Source organism: Siphateles boraxobius, unplaced genomic scaffold (assembly GCF_051911475.1).
Source record: "Siphateles boraxobius isolate OS27281-9 unplaced genomic scaffold, OSU_SipBor_1 77, whole genome shotgun sequence".
NCBI classification, from domain to species: Eukaryota; Metazoa; Chordata; class Actinopteri; order Cypriniformes; family Leuciscidae; genus Siphateles; species Siphateles boraxobius.
In genome coordinates this window covers 14,225,946-14,248,715 of record NW_027509205.1, presented here as the reverse complement: position 1 = coordinate 14,248,715, position 22,770 = coordinate 14,225,946, and the positions used below count along the sequence as shown (strand labels likewise).

General features: G+C 38.9%; 2 protein-coding genes and 1 long non-coding RNA gene across 3 annotated transcripts in view; 1 reads left to right on the top strand and 2 right to left on the bottom strand.

Annotated features, from left to right (window-relative positions):
- Nucleotides 1-22,770, top strand: part of LOC143725782 (L-rhamnose-binding lectin CSL3-like) — a 54,866-nt gene that overhangs the window by 27,452 nt on the left and 4,644 nt on the right. The gene's annotated exons all lie outside the window — the stretch shown is intronic.
- LOC143725792 (uncharacterized) overlaps nt 6,841-22,770 on the bottom strand; it is a 132,378-nt gene continuing 116,448 nt past the window's right edge. The window contains exons 2-3 of the long non-coding RNA XR_013198333.1: nt 7,151-7,195; nt 6,841-6,959 (exon numbers count right to left, since the gene is read on the bottom strand). This is a non-coding gene — a long non-coding RNA (uncharacterized LOC143725792). The remainder of the gene's footprint in view (nt 6,960-7,150; nt 7,196-22,770) is intronic.
- Nucleotides 7,573-22,770, bottom strand: part of LOC143725790 (rhamnose-binding lectin-like) — a 44,086-nt gene continuing 28,888 nt past the window's right edge. Inside the window, exon 4 of the mRNA XM_077218539.1 lies at nt 7,573-7,693. Within this exon, the coding sequence (XP_077074654.1) occupies nt 7,587-7,693 (107 nt within the window). The 3' untranslated portion in view covers nt 7,573-7,586. The remainder of the gene's footprint in view (nt 7,694-22,770) is intronic.

The following is a 22,770-nucleotide window of genomic DNA, read 5'->3' as shown; positions in this document are numbered from 1 at the left end:
TTAAAAGCCCTGAGCTTGACACCAGGCAGAGAACACTGACCATTTCGAGGAATAGAGTCGTCTAGTAGAGGGGGCTCTAGCCTGCGTGATCGTGTTTAACCCTTTCACACGTAAGTTTAAAATATTCTAACTGACCCCCCAGCGTGAGTTTTTCAAGGCGACCGTTATTTAGAACATGTCACTTTAATGTTTCCATGGTGACGCGTCATTGCTTGTCACGTGGCACAGCGCAACTACAACACAGCGCTGAATGAATGATGATCTGCTTTTATGTAATTTTTCCTTTTTTATTAAAAATATACACAAATGTATTAGCTATAGCATGAAACACTGATATTCCGATTGTCAAATATGTGCAAGTGGAAGTGTTTTGTTGTTTAAACACCTTTATAACGATCGCGTTAGTTGAGCTGTATGCGCAATGGGCGGCGCCATGTTAGTTTGTTTCACAGTTCAGAGAATCGGATCTGTTGGATTTACAACACGTCAATTCCTCCACTTCTCACGAAATACATGAAAGTAGGTGGCCGGTGAACTGGGAGAAGAATAGGATAAAATGTAAAGCTACTTACACAATGTGTATCTGATATGAATAAAAGTGTTGTCTTATTATAATGGAAAGGAAGAAGAATTGTTGCCGCTTCCATAAACATCAGTGTGTTTTTTACAAACTCAAAATCATTGTTTTGCTAGTAATTATATGTATTTAAGTGTATTTAAGTAATTAAGTGTCTGAAACCTAAAATAAACATTATGTGGTTGAAAACACTCAATAGTTGTGATATATGACAGCACTGAGTGCGTCTGTCTCTGGCTCAGCGCCAGTCAACGCGCAAAAGCACGTTTGAATTTAGAAGTTGATCACGTGATGCACTGACCGTTCTAATCACACCGGTGTGATCGTACGCTACAGGGACCAGCCAAGACTGATCACACCGGTGTGATCGTACGTGCGAAAGGGTTAACACTCCCTCCGGGAGATTAGCGGGTACCCGTTGATGGCCCATGCATGTAGGGACCAAAGATCCGGGCGAGGATGCCAAATCGAGCCCTTTGCCTGAGAGAGAAGGTATCTCCTCACCGGTATAGGCCACGGGGCAGTCTGGTTCGTCCAAAGCGGAGCCACGAGTAGCACTGGGCATCTGTTTTCCCTGATCTGTTCCAGCACTTGAGAAAGGAGCGAGACGGGGGGGAAAAGCATAGAGGGGGCAGCAGGGCCATACGTGGGCCAGCGCATCCCTGCTCTTGGAGAAAAAGTTCGGACAGTGAGCGTTTTCTTGGCACGCGAACAGGTCCACCTGCGCTCTGCCGAATGTCTCCCACAGGCGTCCGTGGACACAACCTTCACACTTGAGGGAGTCCCCAGACTCACGTCTGACTGATACCAGTCTTTTTTTTTCCAAGCTTCCAGAGCCGAAACGGATTCCATGTCGACCTTGAGGCGAAACAGACCAGAGGTCCATGCCCGGGGCGGGATTCGCGCTTTCAGCCACAACTGCAGTGGGCACATGCGAAGCAGGCCCAGCTGAAGTACTCAAGATGCTGATGCCATCAGGCCCAGCATTTTCTGAAACCTTTTGAGCGGGACTATAGAGCTGCGGTGGAAGGATTTCGCGGCGCGCTGAATGTCCAGTCCGCGCTCCGGGGACAGACGTGCTGTCATAGATAGCGACTCCAGCACTGTTCCCACAAAATACATTTTCTGGCTGGGAAACAGCAAACTCTTCGGCCAATTGACTGTGAGACCCAGATTCTCGAGATGCTCGAGTAATGTGGTTCTGTGTTCTATGAGCTCTGAGTGCGATCGAGCTAGAATCAGCCAATCGTCCAAGTAGTTCAGAACTCGCATGCCCTGCAGTTTCAGGGGTGCGAGAGCCGCGTCCATGCACTTCGTAAATATACGGGGCACTAGGGACAGGCCGAACAGTAGGACTGTGTATTGATATGCCTGGCCCTCGACGGCGAGTCTCAAAAATCGCCTGTGACGCGACGCTATTTGTATTTGGAAATAGGCGTCTTTCAGATCCATTGACATAAACCAGTCTCCCTGGCGAAATTGCGCGAGGATTTTCCTGGTTGTCAGCATCCTGAATTGGCGCTTCACAAGCACTCTGTTCAGCTGTCGCAGATCTAGAATGGGTCTGAGACCCCCGTCTTTTTTCGGTACCAGAAAATATCTGCTGTGTAGCCCCCCTTCGCTCTGAGCCTGAGATAAAGGTTCTATGGCCCCTTTGCTCAGTAGTTACGCAATTTCGGCTCGAAGTAAATGAGATACTTCGTTGTTTACCGTGGTTTCGACACGCGGCGTGTAACGTCGGGGACGTCGAGCGAACTGTAGCGAATAGCCTCTTTTTATTGTGTTCAACACCCATTCCGATACCTCGGGAAGCTTTGCCCACGCATCTGCGTGAATAGCTAGAGGTAGAATGAAATCTGGGCTCTGGCCGCGGCATAGCGGCGGCCACAGAGCTTCTGTGTGCTGAGACATAAACACTGTGTTTACAGCGTGCGAGGCGGTGGGCACGCCGATCACGGCGGGCAGCCTGGTCGCGCTCAGTTTCTCTATAATAGATTGTGGAGAGAGAGCGAGCGGGACAAACCCCGTAGGGTTGAGCGTGTTTGTGAGGGAATGTGGGTGCGGGACAGCGGGCGCACTCACTTCACTGAGAACACCGTCGGCTTGTGCTGACTGAATGTGTGCTGGTTTCGTTTTTACAGAAACCGTGGGACACGCATCGTGTAGTGTTTGTGGGCACTGTGACGCGGGCACATTCACTACATTTTTCGCACAATCGACATGAGTCGATTTTATTTGTGCTAGCCCTGAACTGAGGCTGTGTCTGTGTGTGGGAATGGGCACTGAGACGTGGGCATTCTTACAACACTCATAACACCATTGGCCGTCGGAACACCAGAAAATACACTCTTTATTGGATTTATCTGGGTAGCCGTAAAAACGGCTTTTGTGTGCAGGCAAGCGGGCAAACGAGCCGGCTTGTTGACTGCTAAATACACTGGAACAGTCACATTGCATGGAACTGGACGAGCGAATCGTTTCGGTGAAAATCCGGCCACAGCGGGATCTGAACACCGTCGCTTTCCTAGGATGGCTAGGAAGGCTTTGGGACTTCGGGCTTGATCTCAATCCTCGGCCAGGGCCCGCGCTGAGGGGGGCGGCGTGCGGCAGAGCGAGAGCGCGGTCTCTGTTCTCGGGCCTGACTGCGTTGAGAAGCAGCGGCGGTGGGTGGTGTAGGCTGCGGCTGGGAGCTCCAGGCAGACGGCTGTTTCGAGCGACCTGCTGCGGAACTAGAGCGCTTCGGGAGGAAGTGCTTCATTGCCTGTGATGTCTTTTGAACCTCTTGGTATCTGTCCGCGAAATCTTTGACGGCAGATCCGAAGACGAAATGAGCCCCCTAACGAAATGGGCGCGTCGAGAAACACAGCGCGCTCTGAATCCGTTATCTCAGACAGCGTCAACCAAAGGTGTCTCTCAGCCACAGTGAGAGAGGCCATGTTCCGCCCCATCGCCTGTGCAGCAGATTGCGCAGCGTGTAGAGCCGGGCCCCTAGCGCTTCTTAAATCCGCGATGCTGATCGATTCCACGCCTTCCTCGTCCATTTTACGGAGAAGGTCGGCCTGGAAGATTTGCAATATGGCCATTGTGTGCAGCGCTGACACAGCTTGTCCGGCGGCGGTGTAAGCGCGATCGTGCATGGCTGACGTCACTCGGCAGGCTTTGGATGGCAGCACTGTCTGCGCTCGCAGTCCAGCGGAGGGCGGGCAGAGATGTGATGCTACCGCTGCTTCCACTGGAGGAAGAGAAAGGTACCCTCTAACTTTCGCACCGTCCACAGTGGAGAATGCAGCAGAGAAAGAGGTACGAATCCTGGCCGAGAAGGGGTCGTTCCAAGACCTCGCGACTTCTTCGTGAAGCTCAGGAAGAAAAGGGGCGGGTCTAGAGTGTGACGCCGCGTGGTCCTCTTGAGGAAGCATCCGTCCAGACGGTTGCGCGCTGGCTGCGCGGGCGCCTCCCAGTCAAGGCCGAGGTTATCGACGGCTTGAGAGAGCAGACGCATCAGCTCTGATTCAATGCCAGTTCGTTTTCCAGCAGGCACGCGGGCAGCGGGGGGAGGTCCACAGAGCTCGCCCAATCCTCACTTTCTGATGCCAGGATGGAACTGGCCTAAGCTGTTTCGTCGATCTCAATGGCGGAAGCGGCGGCAGATGCCGGCCGTTGTCCGTCGGTGAGCGACTCGAGCGATGCCGGCGGAACTGGCGGGCGAACCGGCGAGCTTTGGCGGGCAGGAGAAGGCTGGGGACCGCGCTGAGCACGGCGCTTTTTACGGTGCGGCGCTACAGCGGGCTGAAGTGCAGGCTCTGAGAATGATGCCAGGCGATGCCAGGCGAGTCCTCAGAGTCACAATAGGCAATAGCTCACAATGAGGGCATCCGCCGTCGACGAGAGCGAGAGCTGCATGATCCTCACCCAGGCAGGAAACGCAGATGACGTTACAGTCCCCGTCGCTGAGTGTGGATCGGCACAAGCCGCAGGACCTTTGCATCTTTAAAAAGACGCAGCTCTTTTAGGAGAGAGAGATAAACAGTGAGAGTGTGAGTCGCAGCGGCGAACACACACTCTAGCAATAAAGGATATAGACGCCGGAAAGCGTAGCAGGTACGGCGGCTGAAGGCGGCGAGTTAAAGGCCAGCGGCTTCAGGCTCGAAGGCTCGTCTGAAGGCTTTCTGTCAACGCCGCGGCATCTCGCTCTGGATCCAGCGATTCAGTAGTGCTTCGCTGAAGAGATGAAAATCAGTTTGTATCAGCCTGTCGAGTGTATTTATAGGCCAAGGCCACGCCTATTCTGACGGGACGTGACGAAATGGGCGCAAAGCGCCCCCATTGTGTATCACGTCGCGCTGGGCCTCCCTCGATAGGCTGCTGCTGTTGCCGCAGGGCAGCCAATAGGCACAAGAGCCGTCTTGCCTATGTCTGCACGCTGCCGCACAGCGTTTTACATTAATTCAAAATTAAGGATAATTTTTGGCTTCAATATCTCGTGGAAAAGAGGTTTCCCCGTAGCGTAAGATATTACGCAGTACAAGAGATACTCTCGTAAGAGAATCATGCTTTCCCCATTATTGTTGAATCACGGAAGCTGCACCAGTTACTTTTGCCAATCTCTGCTCAGTGAACGTGTTACATTGTACACACACCTCTAAGCAAAATATAGCTCTTGTACAACCTACTCTGACTTCACAAAATACATTATGAAATTATTATGAAAATGAATAAAGAAAAATAATACTAAAAAATAACATTAAAAAGTAAACTTTGAGTCTTCAAATATGACCAAAATTATTATAATAATTATATATAGTTATTTTTACTGTAAATAAGGTTTTTTGACATCAACATTGAACATTGAAATGTTATAATTCTCACTACCAATTTTGATATCGTGAAAACATTCAAACTAGCCCAAAAAAACTAATTAAAAAAACTAAGTTAACAAAGACAAGTAGGCCTAGCCTTCACTATATAAATTACATTTATACTCATTAAAGTTACGCAAGTGATTCAGTCAAGAACAGTGTGATTTTCTTTGTTTTTGGTTGTTTGATTAACTAAATGACACAGATGTGCTTTTCACACTTGAAATCAAATCAAAATCTGGGTTATCTTGCTTCACGTTTCACACTGCTCATACTTTACCAGAGGTTACCAATGAATCCTGGGTATTCGTACGGTAACGTTTCACACTGTACAGCACATTCCTAAACCCCGGGTAATGTTCTCATTTGCATAATAGCAGTTTCATTGATTGACAGAACGAAGCACACAAAGTGTGTAAATAAAGGCTCTAGCGTTGCGCATCCTCATATTACATACTGTATATCAGATAGTAGGCTACTATGAAGTTTTCAGAAACATTATTTTCTTCACTGCAATGAACTTGTATCCCATCACCATTTGACATTTCCCCTCAAACGCTGAAATGAAATAATAAATGACAGGCATCTCGTAACATTCTAACATTCTTGTGCTCTGTGGACTTTTATGTTGTAGTTTCTCTGTGCCTAGTTTCTGTGTTCTGTTTCCTGTGGCCAGGTTGTAGTTTTGTAGTTTTTACCATTTTTATTAGTCTGCTCCAGGTGTGTCAGTTTTCCTTGTTAAGCTTGTTTACCCCTCTGTTTCAATAGCCCTTGTAATCTCTGCTTCTCTGTCAGTTGTTGTTTGATGGCATGTGTCTGTGTTCCCTGTGGTTTCCTCAATGTTATTTTGTTCCTGAATTATGTTATAATAGTTTATTTTCATTGAAGTCTCCCTGCATTTGGCTCTCTCATCTCTGCCTGCCGTCTTTGATTCCTCCGTTCCGTGACTGTGATGAGTACAACGATAATCTGGGGTTAAGCGAAGTCTGAAATGCCCAAAAACAGCATCAGGTATATTAGGGTGCTGTCACTTTAAGACCTCAGGTACAGTCCAATATACTGACACACATCCAGTTTTCTTATTTTCAGCTGTTTACTTTCACTGAAGACATAACCAACTGCGTTTACATGAATACTTGCCGAGACTGGAATTTTAACACATGAGTGTGTGTATTTGACTGTTCACGCACAATAAGCTGTTCAAAAGAAATTAGTTCAGTATACTCACTTGCTGTGTGACCAGTGGCTTTATGCACAAAATTGACAAATCCCTACCAGTTTATCGTGTCTACCGGTATATCATCCACCCCTAATTGTCCGTTATGTATACTTTGCATAATTTTCACATATAGCTGAAGATTCAGTTTATGTCTGTGCACGTGTTCTGATGTCTTAAGTGACTCTAGAGGAACGCAGGCTGCTGGTCTGAGGAGAGTAACAGTGTGGTGTGGTTGCTAATTTATGAGGGCAGGTTACAAGATCCCGTCGTCCATAATTGGCATGATGAACAAAAATAGCACCAATATCTTTTGAAACAAAAAAAGCACATTTTAAAACAGTAATGTGTACCACCATACACTGTAGCTGGACTGATCTATTCAAAATATTGTGGGCATGAGGACCTTAAGGGCTTAAACAAAATGCTCTATCTTTTTTGATGCTACAGTATGATCTCAGCATAGAAAAAAAACGTACAGAAAGAAAAGATAGATCTTACCACAGACAATGACGCTTTGGGGAAATTCACAGGTTACACTTCTTTCTAAAATTAGTTTGAGGAAAATGGGAACAGAGGTCAGTAATAATAACAGTAACAACCAGTTCTAGACATGTAAAGAAAAGAAAACATTAAAGAATTTTTTCAACTTCGAAATCTAAGATGAAAATTATATGTCCACTGGCTTACTTGCTGGGATACAGGTAGATACATCCAGGTATTTATAAATCCCAACACAAGGATCAGAGAAAACGGAGTTCACTGCAGGAACAGTACAGCTCTTTCTTCCATCACACCTGATTCATGGACAGACAATGACAGGTAGGCCTACATAAGAATAGTTTTAATACACTATAGACAAAATAATTACACTTGTAAAATTATGCATAAAATCAGATTTTTTTTGTTATATGTTAATCCTACCGAGGGATGTTTTTCAGAAGCAGTGTGTTTTTGAGATCTGATTAGCTGGTATTCCACTAGCACATGTTTTGTGATCAGTTCGCCCATAGTTGGGTTTAATGACCTTTATAAATCCCAAATCTGACACATTTTAAGAAAAAAGAAAATAAAAAATCAACATGAGAATTGTGGTAATGTTTAAGCACACTGTACATGGTTAAATTCCAGGCTCAAGATCAAATCAAATAGAAACAAATTGAAAAACTGAACTTTTGAAATCATGCAAGTTAAATTGGTTCTAAATCAGTACTTAGAAGTGATCCAGCTTAGCTTTTGCACCAGCATGTTGAATGTCTGAACAAAAGTCTGGAATTCTCTTAAGGAGACACATGTGTACTTGAGGTGCTTCTCATTTCTTATTTGTGCACCCTCGTTTCCTTTCCTCGCTTCCTTTCCGTGCGCCTCAGCTCCTCCCCCTGTAGGATGTGAGGGAAGGCTGCGAGGAAAGAAAATGAGGACGGAGGAATCGAATGAAAGCTTTTTTATACATTGCAATACTTGATCACTCGAGCGTCATTTCACAGCGTCATCAGCAGCGCTCAAAGGATCTGCCCTTATGTTGTTGAAGTTTGTTTATTTAAGAAATTCATAATGAATAATAATAAAGCGAGATACTCTGTTGAAATATGTGAGATGTGTGGTTTATAAAAACAGCAAGGGTAAAGTACAAATTCAAATTATTGTGACCGATGTGAAGGGGGAGGAGAATGTATACGTGCGTCACGTTTAGTCAATAAAACACTTCCGCATAGGATACAGCTGTGTATCCTCGCTCATGACTCCTCTAAAAGCCTCCTCACTCCTCGATCCTCGACTCCTCACGGTGCAATTAGAGAATTGAGATGTCCTTCAAGGGGCTGTGCTTGATTGGTTTCCGGGTCATAGGATGGAGGACAGAGGAGCGAGGAGACGAGGAGGGATATTGAGAAGCACCCACAGTATTTATAACAAACACAGACCCATCCTTATCGGTTTACTGTAGATAACAAATGCGGAAAAAGAACCACATGAGGATATGATGACAAACAGGTCAATCGTTTATTGTTAACTTGATTGATTGTACTTTGCAAATGTCTTATGATTATATGGTATCCTATTGTATGCTTTGTTTTGTTTTGAAGTTCAGTCACCTTTAGAAAATTTCGGGAACATTTGTTCCTGTTGTGGGATTGCCTGTTTTTGTGCATTTAGACTCCCAGAGCTTTCCCGTCACCGTGTTCTGTGCTCATCTCAGACAGTCCACCAGTGTTTCCCAATCCTGTTTCCGCAGACACACCCACGTTTTTGACGTATTTGTTGGATCTCTTCCTAATAAAACACATCTGATTCAACTCATCAGCTTGGTTCCTGGTCATGTTAGCAGTCCGACTCGCTAGGATTTTTATGCCTTTGCTTGTAAACTTTTTCATATTCTCTTTTCCCGGTCAAATAATCATACTATAACTACAGTATCCACAAGCAGACACATTCTGGGATTTTTCTGTTGAAGTCGCTAAAACGCTTCTTGAGGACAGGGGAGAGAGGTTTACACGCACAGCTCTTACTGGCCTATGTCCGTTACACTCACCCCCTTAAAGGATTAGTTCACCCAAAAAATTTAAATTACCCCATGATTTACTCACCCTAGCCATCCTTCTTTCAGACGAATACAATCGGAGTTATATTAAAAAATGTTCTGGCTCTTCCAAGCTTTATAATGACAGTGAATGGCTGTTTCTGTACATCAAAGTGCATCATCCATTCATGATAAAAGTGCTCCACACTGCTCTGGAAGGTTAATAAAAGCCTTCTGAAGCAAAAAGTATTCGTGTAAGAAAAATATCCATATTTAAAACTTTATCGACTAAAATAACTAGCTTCCGGCAGACCGCCGTAAGCATCAATTTACGGCGAAAGAGTAACCCTTGATCTGAAGCACAACGTAAAGATGAATGTGGACGCACAGAGGATAGAGCAAAACAAAAGACCAGTCACGAATTAGAAGTCTAAAATGACCATTTTTAAAGAGAAATATCGGAGGAGGTTGAGTTTGTTTCCCAGCCCTGTTTGTTTGAACCACAAGAGGCGTCTAAACTTATGATACTCCTGCATACATCACGGGTTACTCTTGTGGCACAAGTCGACTTGCGTAGTATGCGTACCGTCGTTTGCCGGAAGCTAGTTATTTTAGTCGATAAAATGTTTTAAATATGGATATTTTTCTTACACAAACACATAGCATTCACTTCAGAAGGCCAAGCAGCTTTTACTGACCTATATCTGTTTTTATGAGTTTTTATTTAAAATTACTTTGATTTATTTTTGTAAGCTAAGGAGATAGCGGAGCACAATCTGACGTCAAACAAAGGAAATAATAGCGCACACTCTGACGTCACAGCCCAAAATCCCCTGGCAGCAGTTTTCAAAAAAGTTGAGTTTCAGTGACCAGACACTATGTTTGCGTGTGGACGAACAGCCATACCGCAGATAAAAATCTGCGTTTTTTTGAAAATACCCTTGTTCGTGTGGACGCACCCTGTGTATTTGAATCCTTTGCCATGTCATGTTCTCATTGGTTTATGGTCTTGTCATGTGTTTTTCAGTTGTGTCTTGCCATTGGTTCATTGTGTTGAATACTTTCAGGTGTGTCTTGTTATGTCATTAGTCCTTGTGTAGATATAGACATCATGTTTCTGTAGTGTTTTGTCAAGCTTTGGTCTCTGTAACTGTTGTTTGGTGAGTCTCATGTGTATGTGTAAGTTTCTGTTTATTTAGTCAAAGTCATTTTTTGTTTATTTTCAATTAATTTCACATGGATTCAACTGTGCTCCTATCAGTGGGCTAAATAATACGATGTAATGGAATTCAGTCATTTACTGCAATAATTTGATAGGGGAAAATATAAGTAGTATTACGATTCGGCTTATGTCAAAATGATTTATGACCCTATGATTGACAGGTGGGCGGGGCTAACCTTTGACCTTCCGGAGGATGTTCCGGAGGTCCTTTGATGTAGGGATTAACCTTTGACCTTCCGGAGGGGTTGTTCCGGAGGTCGCTTAATTTAGGGATTAACCTTTGACCTATCGATCGATCAAGTTGACAGTACATTCCGGAGGATGTTCCGGAGGTCCGTTAATGTAGGGATTAACCTTTGACCTATCGATCGATCAAGTTGACAGTTGTCTTTGCCCTATTGACTTTTGTATGATATATGAAGTTGCCAGTTGTCTTTGCCAGTTGTCTTTGCCCCATTGATTTTGACCTATTGACCCCGGGGGGAAATAACTTCTTGGTGTGGGAAATCCCCTCCGTGTCGGGGTGAGAAAATAATTTTTCTAATGTCGCATATAGATTAAAATAGATTAGAATTACAAAAGTAAAATCATCTTACCGTTTCACTATGGTGAAGAATTGGATTAAAGTTGACAGTCTCCGCACTGTGTGTGTGTGTGCGTCTGTCTGTGAGTGTGTGCGTGTCATCCGATATCCTGGCATTCCTGAGCACGCTATATAAATGGGGATAGTGAGAAAATATCTTCCAGTAACTAAAGTTGAAACACATTCTGTTCTTTAAAAGTATATAAATGAAATGTACATTTAGTCATTTACAAATACCTTACACTAAAGTAGATTTGAAAAACATTCATTCCTTTAAAATAAATATCTTACTGATCCAAGTATTTAAAAAATAAAATCATCTCACCGTTTCACTATGGTGAAAAAAGCCCCCATGTGCGTTTCTCTCACACTCCTTGCATTTTGACAGTCTTTGAGCTAAATGTGTGTCTGTGTGACACATGATATCCTGGCATTCCTGGGTATGCTATATAAATGGGTATAGTGAGAAAAATATATTTTTTCTAATAATGCCAAATACCTTACACTAAAGTTGAAAAACATGTAGCCTACATTTAGAAATATAATATTTTTCATACTAACTAAAGTTGAAAAATCATACTGTTCTTTAAAAGTATATAAATGAAATGTACATTTAGTCATTCACAAATATCTTACACTAAAGTTGAAACACATTCTATTCTTTAAAAGTATAGAAAATATTTTTTTTCAAAATAAAAATCATCCTCCATGTTTTAGAGATACATACAGGTTATGAATGGGTTTACAAAAATAAAATCATCTTACTGTTTCAGAGAATTGGGTTAAAGTTGAAAAGTTGAAAAGTTCCCCGAGTGATTCCCTCTCACACCCCTTGCATTTTGACAGTCTTTGAGTTAAATGTGTGTCTGTGTGACACCGGATATCCTGGCATTCCTGAGCACGCTATATAAATGGGTATAGTGAGAAAAAGTTTTTCTAATAATTTCACATATTTTACACTAGAGTTGAAAAACATTGATCTTTAAAATGGTTATAAATTTTAGTCATTTACAAATATCTTACACTAAAGTTGAACACATTCTGTTCTTTAAAAAGTATATAAATGATTATAAAAAATCTTTTAAAAACAAAAATAAAATCATCTTACATTTTAGAGAGTTGAAGAAGTAAATCCCAACACATCATTGTCCATATAACGTATGAATGTATTTACAAAGATGCAATAAGTTTAAAGTTTTGATACAAAATATCCCCAAGTGTTTTTCTCCCACACCAGCGTTTTGACACACTGTGATTCAGAGTGGAGGAGGAATGTGTGTGTGTGTGTGTGTGTGTGTGTGTGTGTGTGTGTGTGTGTGTGTGTGTGTGTGTGTGTGTGTGTGTGTGTGTGTGTGAGTGTTCAGCCAGCAGTATGAGACGTTGAGGATGTTTTGTTAGTGTTAATCTTAAAAGTTAATGTTAAAAATAAAAGATAATTTAATTCAATGAATTATTTAAAGTCTTAATAAAAACGTTGTAATACAGTCGTATCTTCTATTTATCTTTTGAAGATTACTGTAATGATTTTATTTAACGGTGACCTAAAGTATAATTTTTATTAATATAGCCACAATGATTTTTGTACTGTAACAGCATATTTAATCCCGTACACAAACACGACCATCACAGAAAACAACATCTTTACATTGTTTTTACATACATTGCACTCACACTAACTCAGTTCCATAAATTAACTAATCTCCATATTTAAATTAAATGATTATAAATATAGAATAATAACAAGTATGTTACTAAAATGAATTCAAACAATTTAAACATAGTTTTAGCTAAATGAATTTATATAAAAAAGTATATAAAATTACCTTACATTTTCATAGTGCCGAAGATGTAGTTCTTTATGCAATGATAAAAACAATCCAAAGTCATAAACAAAGCCCTCCTGGTTCCTTCAGTGATAAACTACAGGGTGAAATGAATGCATGACCCCCGAGATACAGGACAGATGAGCCTCTGGGACACAATTTCATAGCATATGTAAAGTTAGTCTGCTTTCCAAAGTTTTATTCATACTAAATTAATTTCAAAATCTTAAAAGCTTAAATTAGATCTTTTAAAATTAAAAGACTGTTTAAATCAAAGCTTTAACGTTTTATTAAAATTGTATCTTCTATTTATTTTCTTAGAAGACTTATGTATGATATAAATTATTTTACATAAATTTAACCTAAGCTATTATTTTTACTAAAGCGTCTGTTCAAAAAATAAAGCAAAAACCGTACTTTGGTATCTTAGACAAAAATATTTCAAACAGTATTTTTTGTCCATGCCGCATGAAACATGTTGTCAAAGTTTGTCACAATGTTTTTTTGTAGTTGTTGTTTTTTTGTTTTTAAGAAATCCCAGGACTCTACATTGCTCTTATTTAGATTAAGTTGTATCATTTAGAAAACCACTGTACATTTTCAGAGACGCGATGTACCTTTTTGGTCCATCACACAGCATATTTAATTTTACTCCTCTTAATTCAAAGCATGATCTTACTTTTTCTATGGTAGCTACATGATCTATTGCACGTATAAGGTGTATATCATTTTTTACTTTTCTTGTATCTCCCAAACTATCCTTAATCAGTGTGGAAACACACAGGGTGAAACCCTTTACTGAGAATATACTATCGGTTATCTACTCAAAATATATGTAGAACTTTAAAATGTTAGCATTTGTTGATGCGACAGTTTGTCTGTAGGCTGCATGAACAGCCTTTGGGAGAGCAGCTGATGATACTATATAGCAGGAAAACATGCCCTTTGACCTCCTCCATTTTGTAGGCTTTTTGTTAAAGACCCAACAATTTAGTCCTTAAGCGGCTATAGTAATTTATTGCCATGTGTAACCTGAAAAAAAAAAAAAAAAAAAAAACTGAAAGAACATTGTGGACACGCAGCTCTGACGTTTTCCAAGAGTATTTTGCCCAGCCTCTTCTTTATAAAAAGTCAAGACAAATCATTTCTGGACCAAAAACTTTTGCACCCTCACTCCTCTTACCACCTCATCAAAAGACATGTCTAAAAGTGAGTATTGTCTCTATAATTCATTTATGCTACGGTGTTTTATTTAAAAAGATTGTTTATACATAAGGAAAAGACGGTATAATTCATTAGTGTTTTAAACGTACTATTGCTGTTTAGCTTACCCTCTAGCATGCTTTGTTGCTCTTACACATTGTTATATGTTCTATATCAAATGTTTTTGGCATCATATATGTTTCAGAAATATATATATATATATATATATATATATATATATATATATATATATATATATATATATATATATATATATATATTTCCCCCCCATCCAAGCACATTTTACTGTAGTTGGCCGCTGCGGGGTTTCCATAAAGGACTTTTAAAATAAATGTTTTGGTTTTTATTCAGTTTTAAATCTTATTTAGATTATTTGAGTCAAACATGGTTATATGTGCATAGGCCTATTTAATTATTTAATCTGTATTTTATTCCTCTTCAGTTACTTACTTTTTAAATTTCGGTAGGCTACTTTTTAATTCTTCCTTTACTTTGTCTTTGATTTTAACTTTTAGCACTTTGCATGATAAAATTGTTTAAAATGTAAGCTGTAAATATGAATGGCACAATGTGATAACCAAAATATATAAAAGTTAAGTCGAAGCTATTTATATAGCCTAGCGTTTTTCACATTCTCATAATTTAGTTATACATTCTGACGCTGGGACACTGTCAAGCGTCTTCTTTCAGATGGTTCAATATTTATGATATTATGCTCCCCTGAATGGAAAAGAACTGTAAACTTCATCATTGTACTGTAATGAACTGCGTTACTGCCTATAGGATGATTGCATGATTTTTTCCATTTAAAATAACATGGTCTTTCCTTTTCTCTCTCTCTCTAGAGACAGCAAACACTGCAGGACAACCGGACATCCAAGTAACATGTTAGTGTGGTTTATATTTATTTTTAATGAGAAACATTATAGAGTGCAACAGGCGTTTTCTGGAAGTAAAAACACTTCCGGTAACCAGCGACTGTGAAAAAGGGGGCAGGTACTCTATTGGGTGTATAATGAACAATTAACAGATGAAATGACAGATATTTTATGTAAACAGGCAAAATCTCTTCATCTGATGGTGGCCATGTGTTTTCGCCTATCATAACTGGTTTAACTCATGGCTCCTCCTTTGAGATCAACATAACTTCTGACGAATCAAGTGTACCGGCACATTGTAAGTGTAATAAAACAGTTTCGCCTATGTATTAAATTAATCTTAATTAAGCAGTCCGAGTTAACTATTTGGGACCAATTGGAAATTTACATTCTGATCTAACAGCGTCATGTACAAATTTGTCATGCTCCTGGATTATTTTACTATACTACATTAGCCTTTTATTTACTGATGATTTTATCAAAGCGACGAATTAACTCAATTCATGGTTGCAATAATAAAATAAATGAACAATTGACAGATGAACTGACAGATATTTTATGTAAACAGGCAAAATCTCTTCATCTGATGGCGGCCATGTGTTTTCGCCTATCATAACTGGTTTAACTCATGGCTCCCCCTTTGAGATCAACATAACTTCTGACGAATCAAATGTACCGGCAAATTGTAAGTGTGATGCATGAAAAACTATTAAAACAGTTTTTCGCCTATGTAATGTATAAAATTAATCTTAATTAAGCAGTCCGAGTTAACTATTTGGGACCAATTTTAAGGAAAGTTACATTCTGATCTAACAGTATCATGTACAAATTTGAAATATTTTGGTACTATACAAGTTAAGTCATGATGAATTTATCTTATCTGGTGTCATGCTCCTGGATTATTCAGAATTGTAACTATAGCCTTTTATTTTACGGCACTTATTTATTTTACTACAGATTTTATCAAAGCCAAATACTGTCCAAAAGGGGCGACTGGGAAAGAAGAGAAACAGGTCAATACAAGGTTAGATTCAATCTTTATATTCTTTCCCCATTTTGCCTTCATTTTCCTTTTCCTGTTTTAATTTTTCTATTTTTATATTCTCAGATCATCAAGGGTTTCTGAAAGCAAACACCAGTCAGTTGGTTGAAAATATGAAGAACATTGATCCAATCATTGACGATCTTGACTTGCACAATGAATCAGTTGCAAATGTGTGAGCGAATCCAACACGCCGGATGAAGATGAGGGAACTGCTGGACTGTGTGATGAAGATGAGGGAACTGCTTGACTGTGTGAATTGTGAAAGCATTGCCAAGGAGCTGGTCAATGCTTTGTGCAAGCCCATCATCAAAATGTTTTAACATATCGTAAATTTCAATTGTTTGATAAATTATCTAACGATTATACCTAACTATCAGCAGTTATATGTGAAACGAGCTCAGTCGCATTAGAGATGGATTCTTGTTTATATTGAACCGCATGTTTAACAGCTCTAGGGTTCTTAAATTGTTTACCGCGGTTTCATTTTGAACAACACTATCGTAACACTTATCGTATCGCCGGGTGTGATTGTAATGTTTTGTATGGTGTTTTTCTTTACACTTTCCCCCTGGATATCTGGTTCCTACAGTTAGCGGTAATGTTAGTCAACTCTATGTCTTCTCTTTGTTCATATTTGACAGTATTCGCATGAATTGGCGTGATTTAATAAAATGACGGTTTAAACCATCATCTTCGCTTGAGACATTTACATTATATTTTATGGTTTACAGTATATTTTACAGTATTTTACAGTATATTATACCATCCTAGTTTTAAATAGCGCTTAAATGTATATTTTACCCCTTTATGCGGCTACAGAACACCGCACAAGGATCTCTGAAATGTTTTTTGTGTAAAACATCTATGTAGATCTATCTATGTTTTTAAAAATACACCGAAACAAAGAATGAGTTTAGTTGAATCAGGTTAACATTCTTAATTTAGTCCAAAACTATTAAGTTCAAATAATCCAATTGTTTCGTTTATTTAGGGATAGTGTTCAACAACCTTTACAAATATATCTAATAAGATAACCTTTTACAAAATCTTTACTCGGTAAAGACTCTTATTGGTTTTGTCGCATCCAATGCATCCCCAAAGTAGTTGTTTTTATAATGATTAAAACCGCTTTAATTATTATTATCATGGTCTACACTTTATGGTAAAACACTAACATATCAGAAACTCTTTTAAATATAAACATTAACATGTTTTTATCTTGCTGTTAAAACACATAAATAACGTTTTATTTCAAATGTACACCCCCATACAGCATGATGGGATGGGGAAATCCACAGGCTCACTGAAATATTTAATCTCTGAAATATTCTCATCTAGTATTTATTCATTAAATTATTAATGCGCAAGAATCAAGACTTATAATACCATTTTATTATAAAATTGTGAAACTCCAAAGCTCCGACACGGTCGCAAAGAATGATGAGTTAAGCGGTACAATCTTTTATTTCAACAGTATTTTTCTTTACAAAATGATGATAGACCGACATTAAATATACATAAAGTAGACAATAACTCCATTTATTTATGATCCAACCAGAATAGAAAGTCTCGGCACGCTACCATGTCTTGGTCTAGGGTATAGTTGACGAGGCCTTCAACTATTTCGCCAAGATCTGTTTTGGCATTTTTTGATGCCAGTGACGCACAGAGATCTGTTACAAACGTAAACATAACGAGTAGTTCATCGACCGCGAATTCGTGACTAGATGCATACATCACATCCAGAACTTTTCTGAGGATTACGCCTGTCGGCTCTAGGGTGTTAAAAAACATGGGCGTCACATCGGTCCATGTCCCCACCAACCCTCTTATGACATCCATTTCTTTTTTGAGATTTGTGACACGTTTGGTGTCCCGCTCACAATCGGTTTTCCTATCGCACGCAGCATCGATGATACTGTCCATCAAGTAAACCATCTGGTCTCTAAAATGATCTTTAAACATAGAGTCTAACGTGGCCCTTAAACGACACTCTTTCCCCGTGGAGCACTCACACACCGGATGATACTTGTGTCCCGCATCGCCGGAACTCGACGGGCAGTTGTTCTCCGTCAGCTTTTGCGTCGCCATCTCAGAGGTTTTTAGATTTTCAAATAGGAAACTGTTTGATGGTGAAAGTCCCCGGAATCTCTTGAGCGAGTCCTTGCAGCACAATCGTCCAGGCCTAGTGCTTTAACGCTCGGAAGCTTGTGTTTTTGACAAATGCCAAATGCTCAGACAAACAGGAACATCTGATCAATTCCTTCCACTTTTGATCAATGAGATGTTGTAGTACCCCCGCAGTCGCGTTTTTTACGATATCGAATCCGACGTCGTTGAAGCATCCGTCCGTAGCGTCGAAACGGGGTTTCGTCGAAAACGTCGAAACTCTGTGTAGAGTTTATTAACCCATGCGATTGGGGTCCGCCCTCGCACCCATGGTGTGTACGGTGGGGGTCGTCATCAGGACGCCGTAAATAACCATGACCTGCATGTCGTCCGAGAGAATTCAGCCGAAAATTATTTTACGGTACTGTTCAGTTTATTTAAAAAATATTTTTCATTGAACACCGTTATATTTGTTTTCTCATTCAAAGTCATGTTGAAAGAACCTGTTTCAGTTAAGTAAACCAAAAAAAATTACTTAAGTAAATGGAGTTATTGTCTACTTTATGTATATTTAATGTCGGTCTATCATCATTTTGTAAAGAAAAATACTGTTGAAATAAAAGATTGTACCGCTTAACTCATCATTCTTTGCGACCGTGTCGGAGCTTTGGAGTTTCACAATTTTATAATAAAATGGTATTATAAGTCTTGATTCTTGCGCATTAATAATTTAATGAATAAATACTAGATGAGAATATTTCAGAGATTAAATATTTCAGTGAGCCTGTGGATTTCCCCATCCCATCATGCTGTATAGGGGTGTACATTTGAAATAAAACGTTATTTATGTGTTTTAACAGCAAGATAAAAACATGTTAATGTTTATATTTAAAAGAGTTTCTGATATGTTAGTGTTTTACCATAAAGTGTAGACCATGATAATAATAATTAAAGCGGTTTTAATCATTATAAAAACAACTACTTTGGGGATGCATTGGATGCGACAAAACCAATAAGAGTCTTTACCGAGTAAAGATTTTGTAAAAGGTTATCTTATTAGATATATTTGTAAAGGTTGTTGAACACTATCCCTAAATAAACGAAACAATTGGATTATTTGAACTTAATAGTTTTGGACTAAATTAAGAATGTTAACCTGATTCAACTAAACTCATTCTTTGTTTCGGTGTATTTTTAAAAACATAGATAGATCTACATAGATGTTTTACACAAAAAACATTTCAGAGATCCTTGTGCGGTGTTCTGTAGCCGCATAAAGGGGTAAAATATACATTTAAGCGCTATTTAAAACTAGGATGGTATAATATACTGTAAAATACTGTAAAATATACTGTAAACCATAAAATATAATGTAAATGTCTCAAGCGAAGATGATGGTTTAAACCGTCATTTTATTAAATCACGCCAATTCATGCGAATACTGTCAAATATGAACAAAGAGAAGACATAGAGTTGACTAACATTACCGCTAACTGTAGGAACCAGATATCCAGGGGGAAAGTGTAAAGAAAAACACCATACAAAACATTACAATCACACCCGGCGATACGATAAGTGTTACGATAGTGTTGTTCAAAATGAAACCGCGGTAAACAATTTAAGAACCCTAGAGCTGTTAAACATGCGGTTCAATATAAACAAGAATCCATCTCTAATGCGACTGAGCTCGTTTCACATATAACTGCTGATAGTTAGGTATAATCGTTAGATAATTTATCAAACAATTGAAATTTACGATATGTTAAAACATTTTGATGATGGGCTTGCACAAAGCATTGACCAGCTCCTTGGCAATGCTTTCACAATTCACACAGTCAAGCAGTTCCCTCATCTTCATCACACAGTCCAGCAGTTCCCTCATCTTCATCCGGCGTGTTGGATTCGCTCACACATTTGCAACTGATTCATTGTGCAAGTCAAGATCGTCAATGATTGGATCAATGTTCTTCATATTTTCAACCAACTGACTGGTGTTTGCTTTCAGAAACCCTTGATGATCTGAGAATATAAAAATAGAAAAATTAAAACAGGAAAAGGAAAATGAAGGCAAAATGGGGAAAGAATATAAAGATTGAATCTAACCTTGTATTGACCTGTTTCTCTTCTTTCCCAGTCGCCCCTTTTGGACAGTATTTGGCTTTGATAAAATCTGTAGTAAAATAAATAAGTGCCGTAAAATAAAAGGCTATAGTTACAATTCTGAATAATCCAGGAGCATGACACCAGATAAGATAAATTCATCATGACTTAACTTGTATAGTACCAAAATATTTCAAATTTGTACATGATACTGTTAGATCAGAATGTAACTTTCCTTAAAATTGGTCCCAAATAGTTAACTCGGACTGCTTAATTAAGATTAATTTTATACATTACATAGGCGAAAAACTGTTTTAATAGTTTTTCATGCATCACACTTACAATTTGCCGGTACATTTGATTCGTCAGAAGTTATGTTGATCTCAAAGGGGGAGCCATGAGTTAAACCAGTTATGATAGGCGAAAACACATGGCCGCCATCAGATGAAGAGATTTTGCCTGTTTACATAAAATATCTGTCAGTTCATCTGTCAATTGTTCATTTATTTTATTATTGCAACCATGAATTGAGTTAATTCGTCGCTTTGATAAAATCATCAGTAAATAAAAGGCTAATGTAGTATAGTAAAATAATCCAGGAGCATGACAAATTTGTACATGACGCTGTTAGATCAGAATGTAAATTTCCAATTGGTCCCAAATAGTTAACTCGGACTGCTTAATTAAGATTAATTTAATACATAGGCGAAACTGTTTTATTACACTTACAATGTGCCGGTACACTTGATTCGTCAGAAGTTATGTTGATCTCAAAGGAGGAGCCATGAGTTAAACCAGTTATGATAGGCGAAAACACATGGCCACCATCAGATGAAGAGATTTTGCCTGTTTACATAAAATATCTGTCATTTCATCTGTTAATTGTTCATTATACACCCAATAGAGTACCTGCCCCCTTTTTCACAGTCGCTGGTTACCGGAAGTGTTTTTACTTCCAGAAAACGCCTGTTGCACTCTATAATGTTTCTCATTAAAAATAAATATAAACCACACTAACATGTTACTTGGATGTCCGGTTGTCCTGCAGTGTTTGCTGTCTCTAGAGAGAGAGAGAAAAGGAAAGACCATGTTATTTTAAATGGAAAAAATCATGCAATCATCCTATAGGCAGTAACGCAGTTCATTACAGTACAATGATGAAGTTTACAGTTCTTTTCCATTCAGGGGAGCATAATATCATAAATATTGAACCATCTGAAAGAAGACGCTTGACAGTGTCCCAGCGTCAGAATGTATAACTAAATTATGAGAATGTGAAAAACGCTAGGCTATATAAATAGCTTCGACTTAACTTTTATATATTTTGGTTATCACATTGTGCCATTCATATTTACAGCTTACATTTTAAACAATTTTATCATGCAAAGTGCTAAAAGTTAAAATCAAAGACAAAGTAAAGGAAGAATTAAAAAGTAGCCTACCGAAATTTAAAAAGTAAGTAACTGAAGAGGAATAAAATACAGATTAAATAATTAAATAGGCCTATGCACATATAACCATGTTTGACTCAAATAATCTAAATAAGATTTAAAACTGAATAAAAACCAAAACATTTATTTTAAAAGTCCTTTATGGAAACCCCGCAGCGGCCAACTACAGTAAAATGTGCTTGGATGGGGGGGAAATATATATATATATATATATATATATATATATATATATATATATATATATATATATATATATATATATTTCTGAAACATATATGATGCCAAAAACATTTGATATAGAACATATAACAATGTGTAAGAGCAACAAAGCATGCTAGAGGGTAAGCTAAACAGCAATAGTACGTTTAAAACACTAATGAATTATACCGTCTTTTCCTTATGTATAAACAATCTTTTTAAATAAAACACCGTAGCATAAATGAATTATAGAGACAATACTCACTTTTAGACATGTCTTTTGATGAGGTGGTAAGAGGAGTGAGGGTGCAAAAGTTTTTGGTCCAGAAATGATTTGTCTTGACTTTTTATAAAGAAGAGGCTGGGCAAAATACTCTTGGAAAACGTCAGAGCTGCGTGTCCACAATGTTCTTTCAGTTTTTTTTTTTTTTTTTTTTTTCAGGTTACACATGGCAATAAATTACTATAGCCGCTTAAGGACTAAATTGTTGGGTCTTTAACAAAAAGCCTACAAAATGGAGGAGGTCAAAGGGCATGTTTTCCTGCTATATAGTATCATCAGCTGCTCTCCCAAAGGCTGTTCATGCAGCCTACAGACAAACTGTCGCATCAACAAATGCTAACATTTTAAAGTTCTACATATATTTTGAGTAGATAACCGATAGTATATTCTCAGTAAAGGGTTTCACCCTGTGTGTTTCCACACTGATTAAGGATAGTTTGGGAGATACAAGAAAAGTAAAAAATGATATACATCTTATACGTGCAATAGATCATGTAGCTACCATAGAAAAAGTAAGATCATGCTTTGAATTAAGAGGAGTAAAATTAAATATGCTGTGTGATGGACCAAAAAGGTACATCGCGTCTCTGAAAATGTACAGTGGTTTTCTAAATGATACAACTTAATCTAAATAAGAGCAATGTAGAGTCCTGGGATTTCTTAAAAACAAAAAAACAACAACTACAA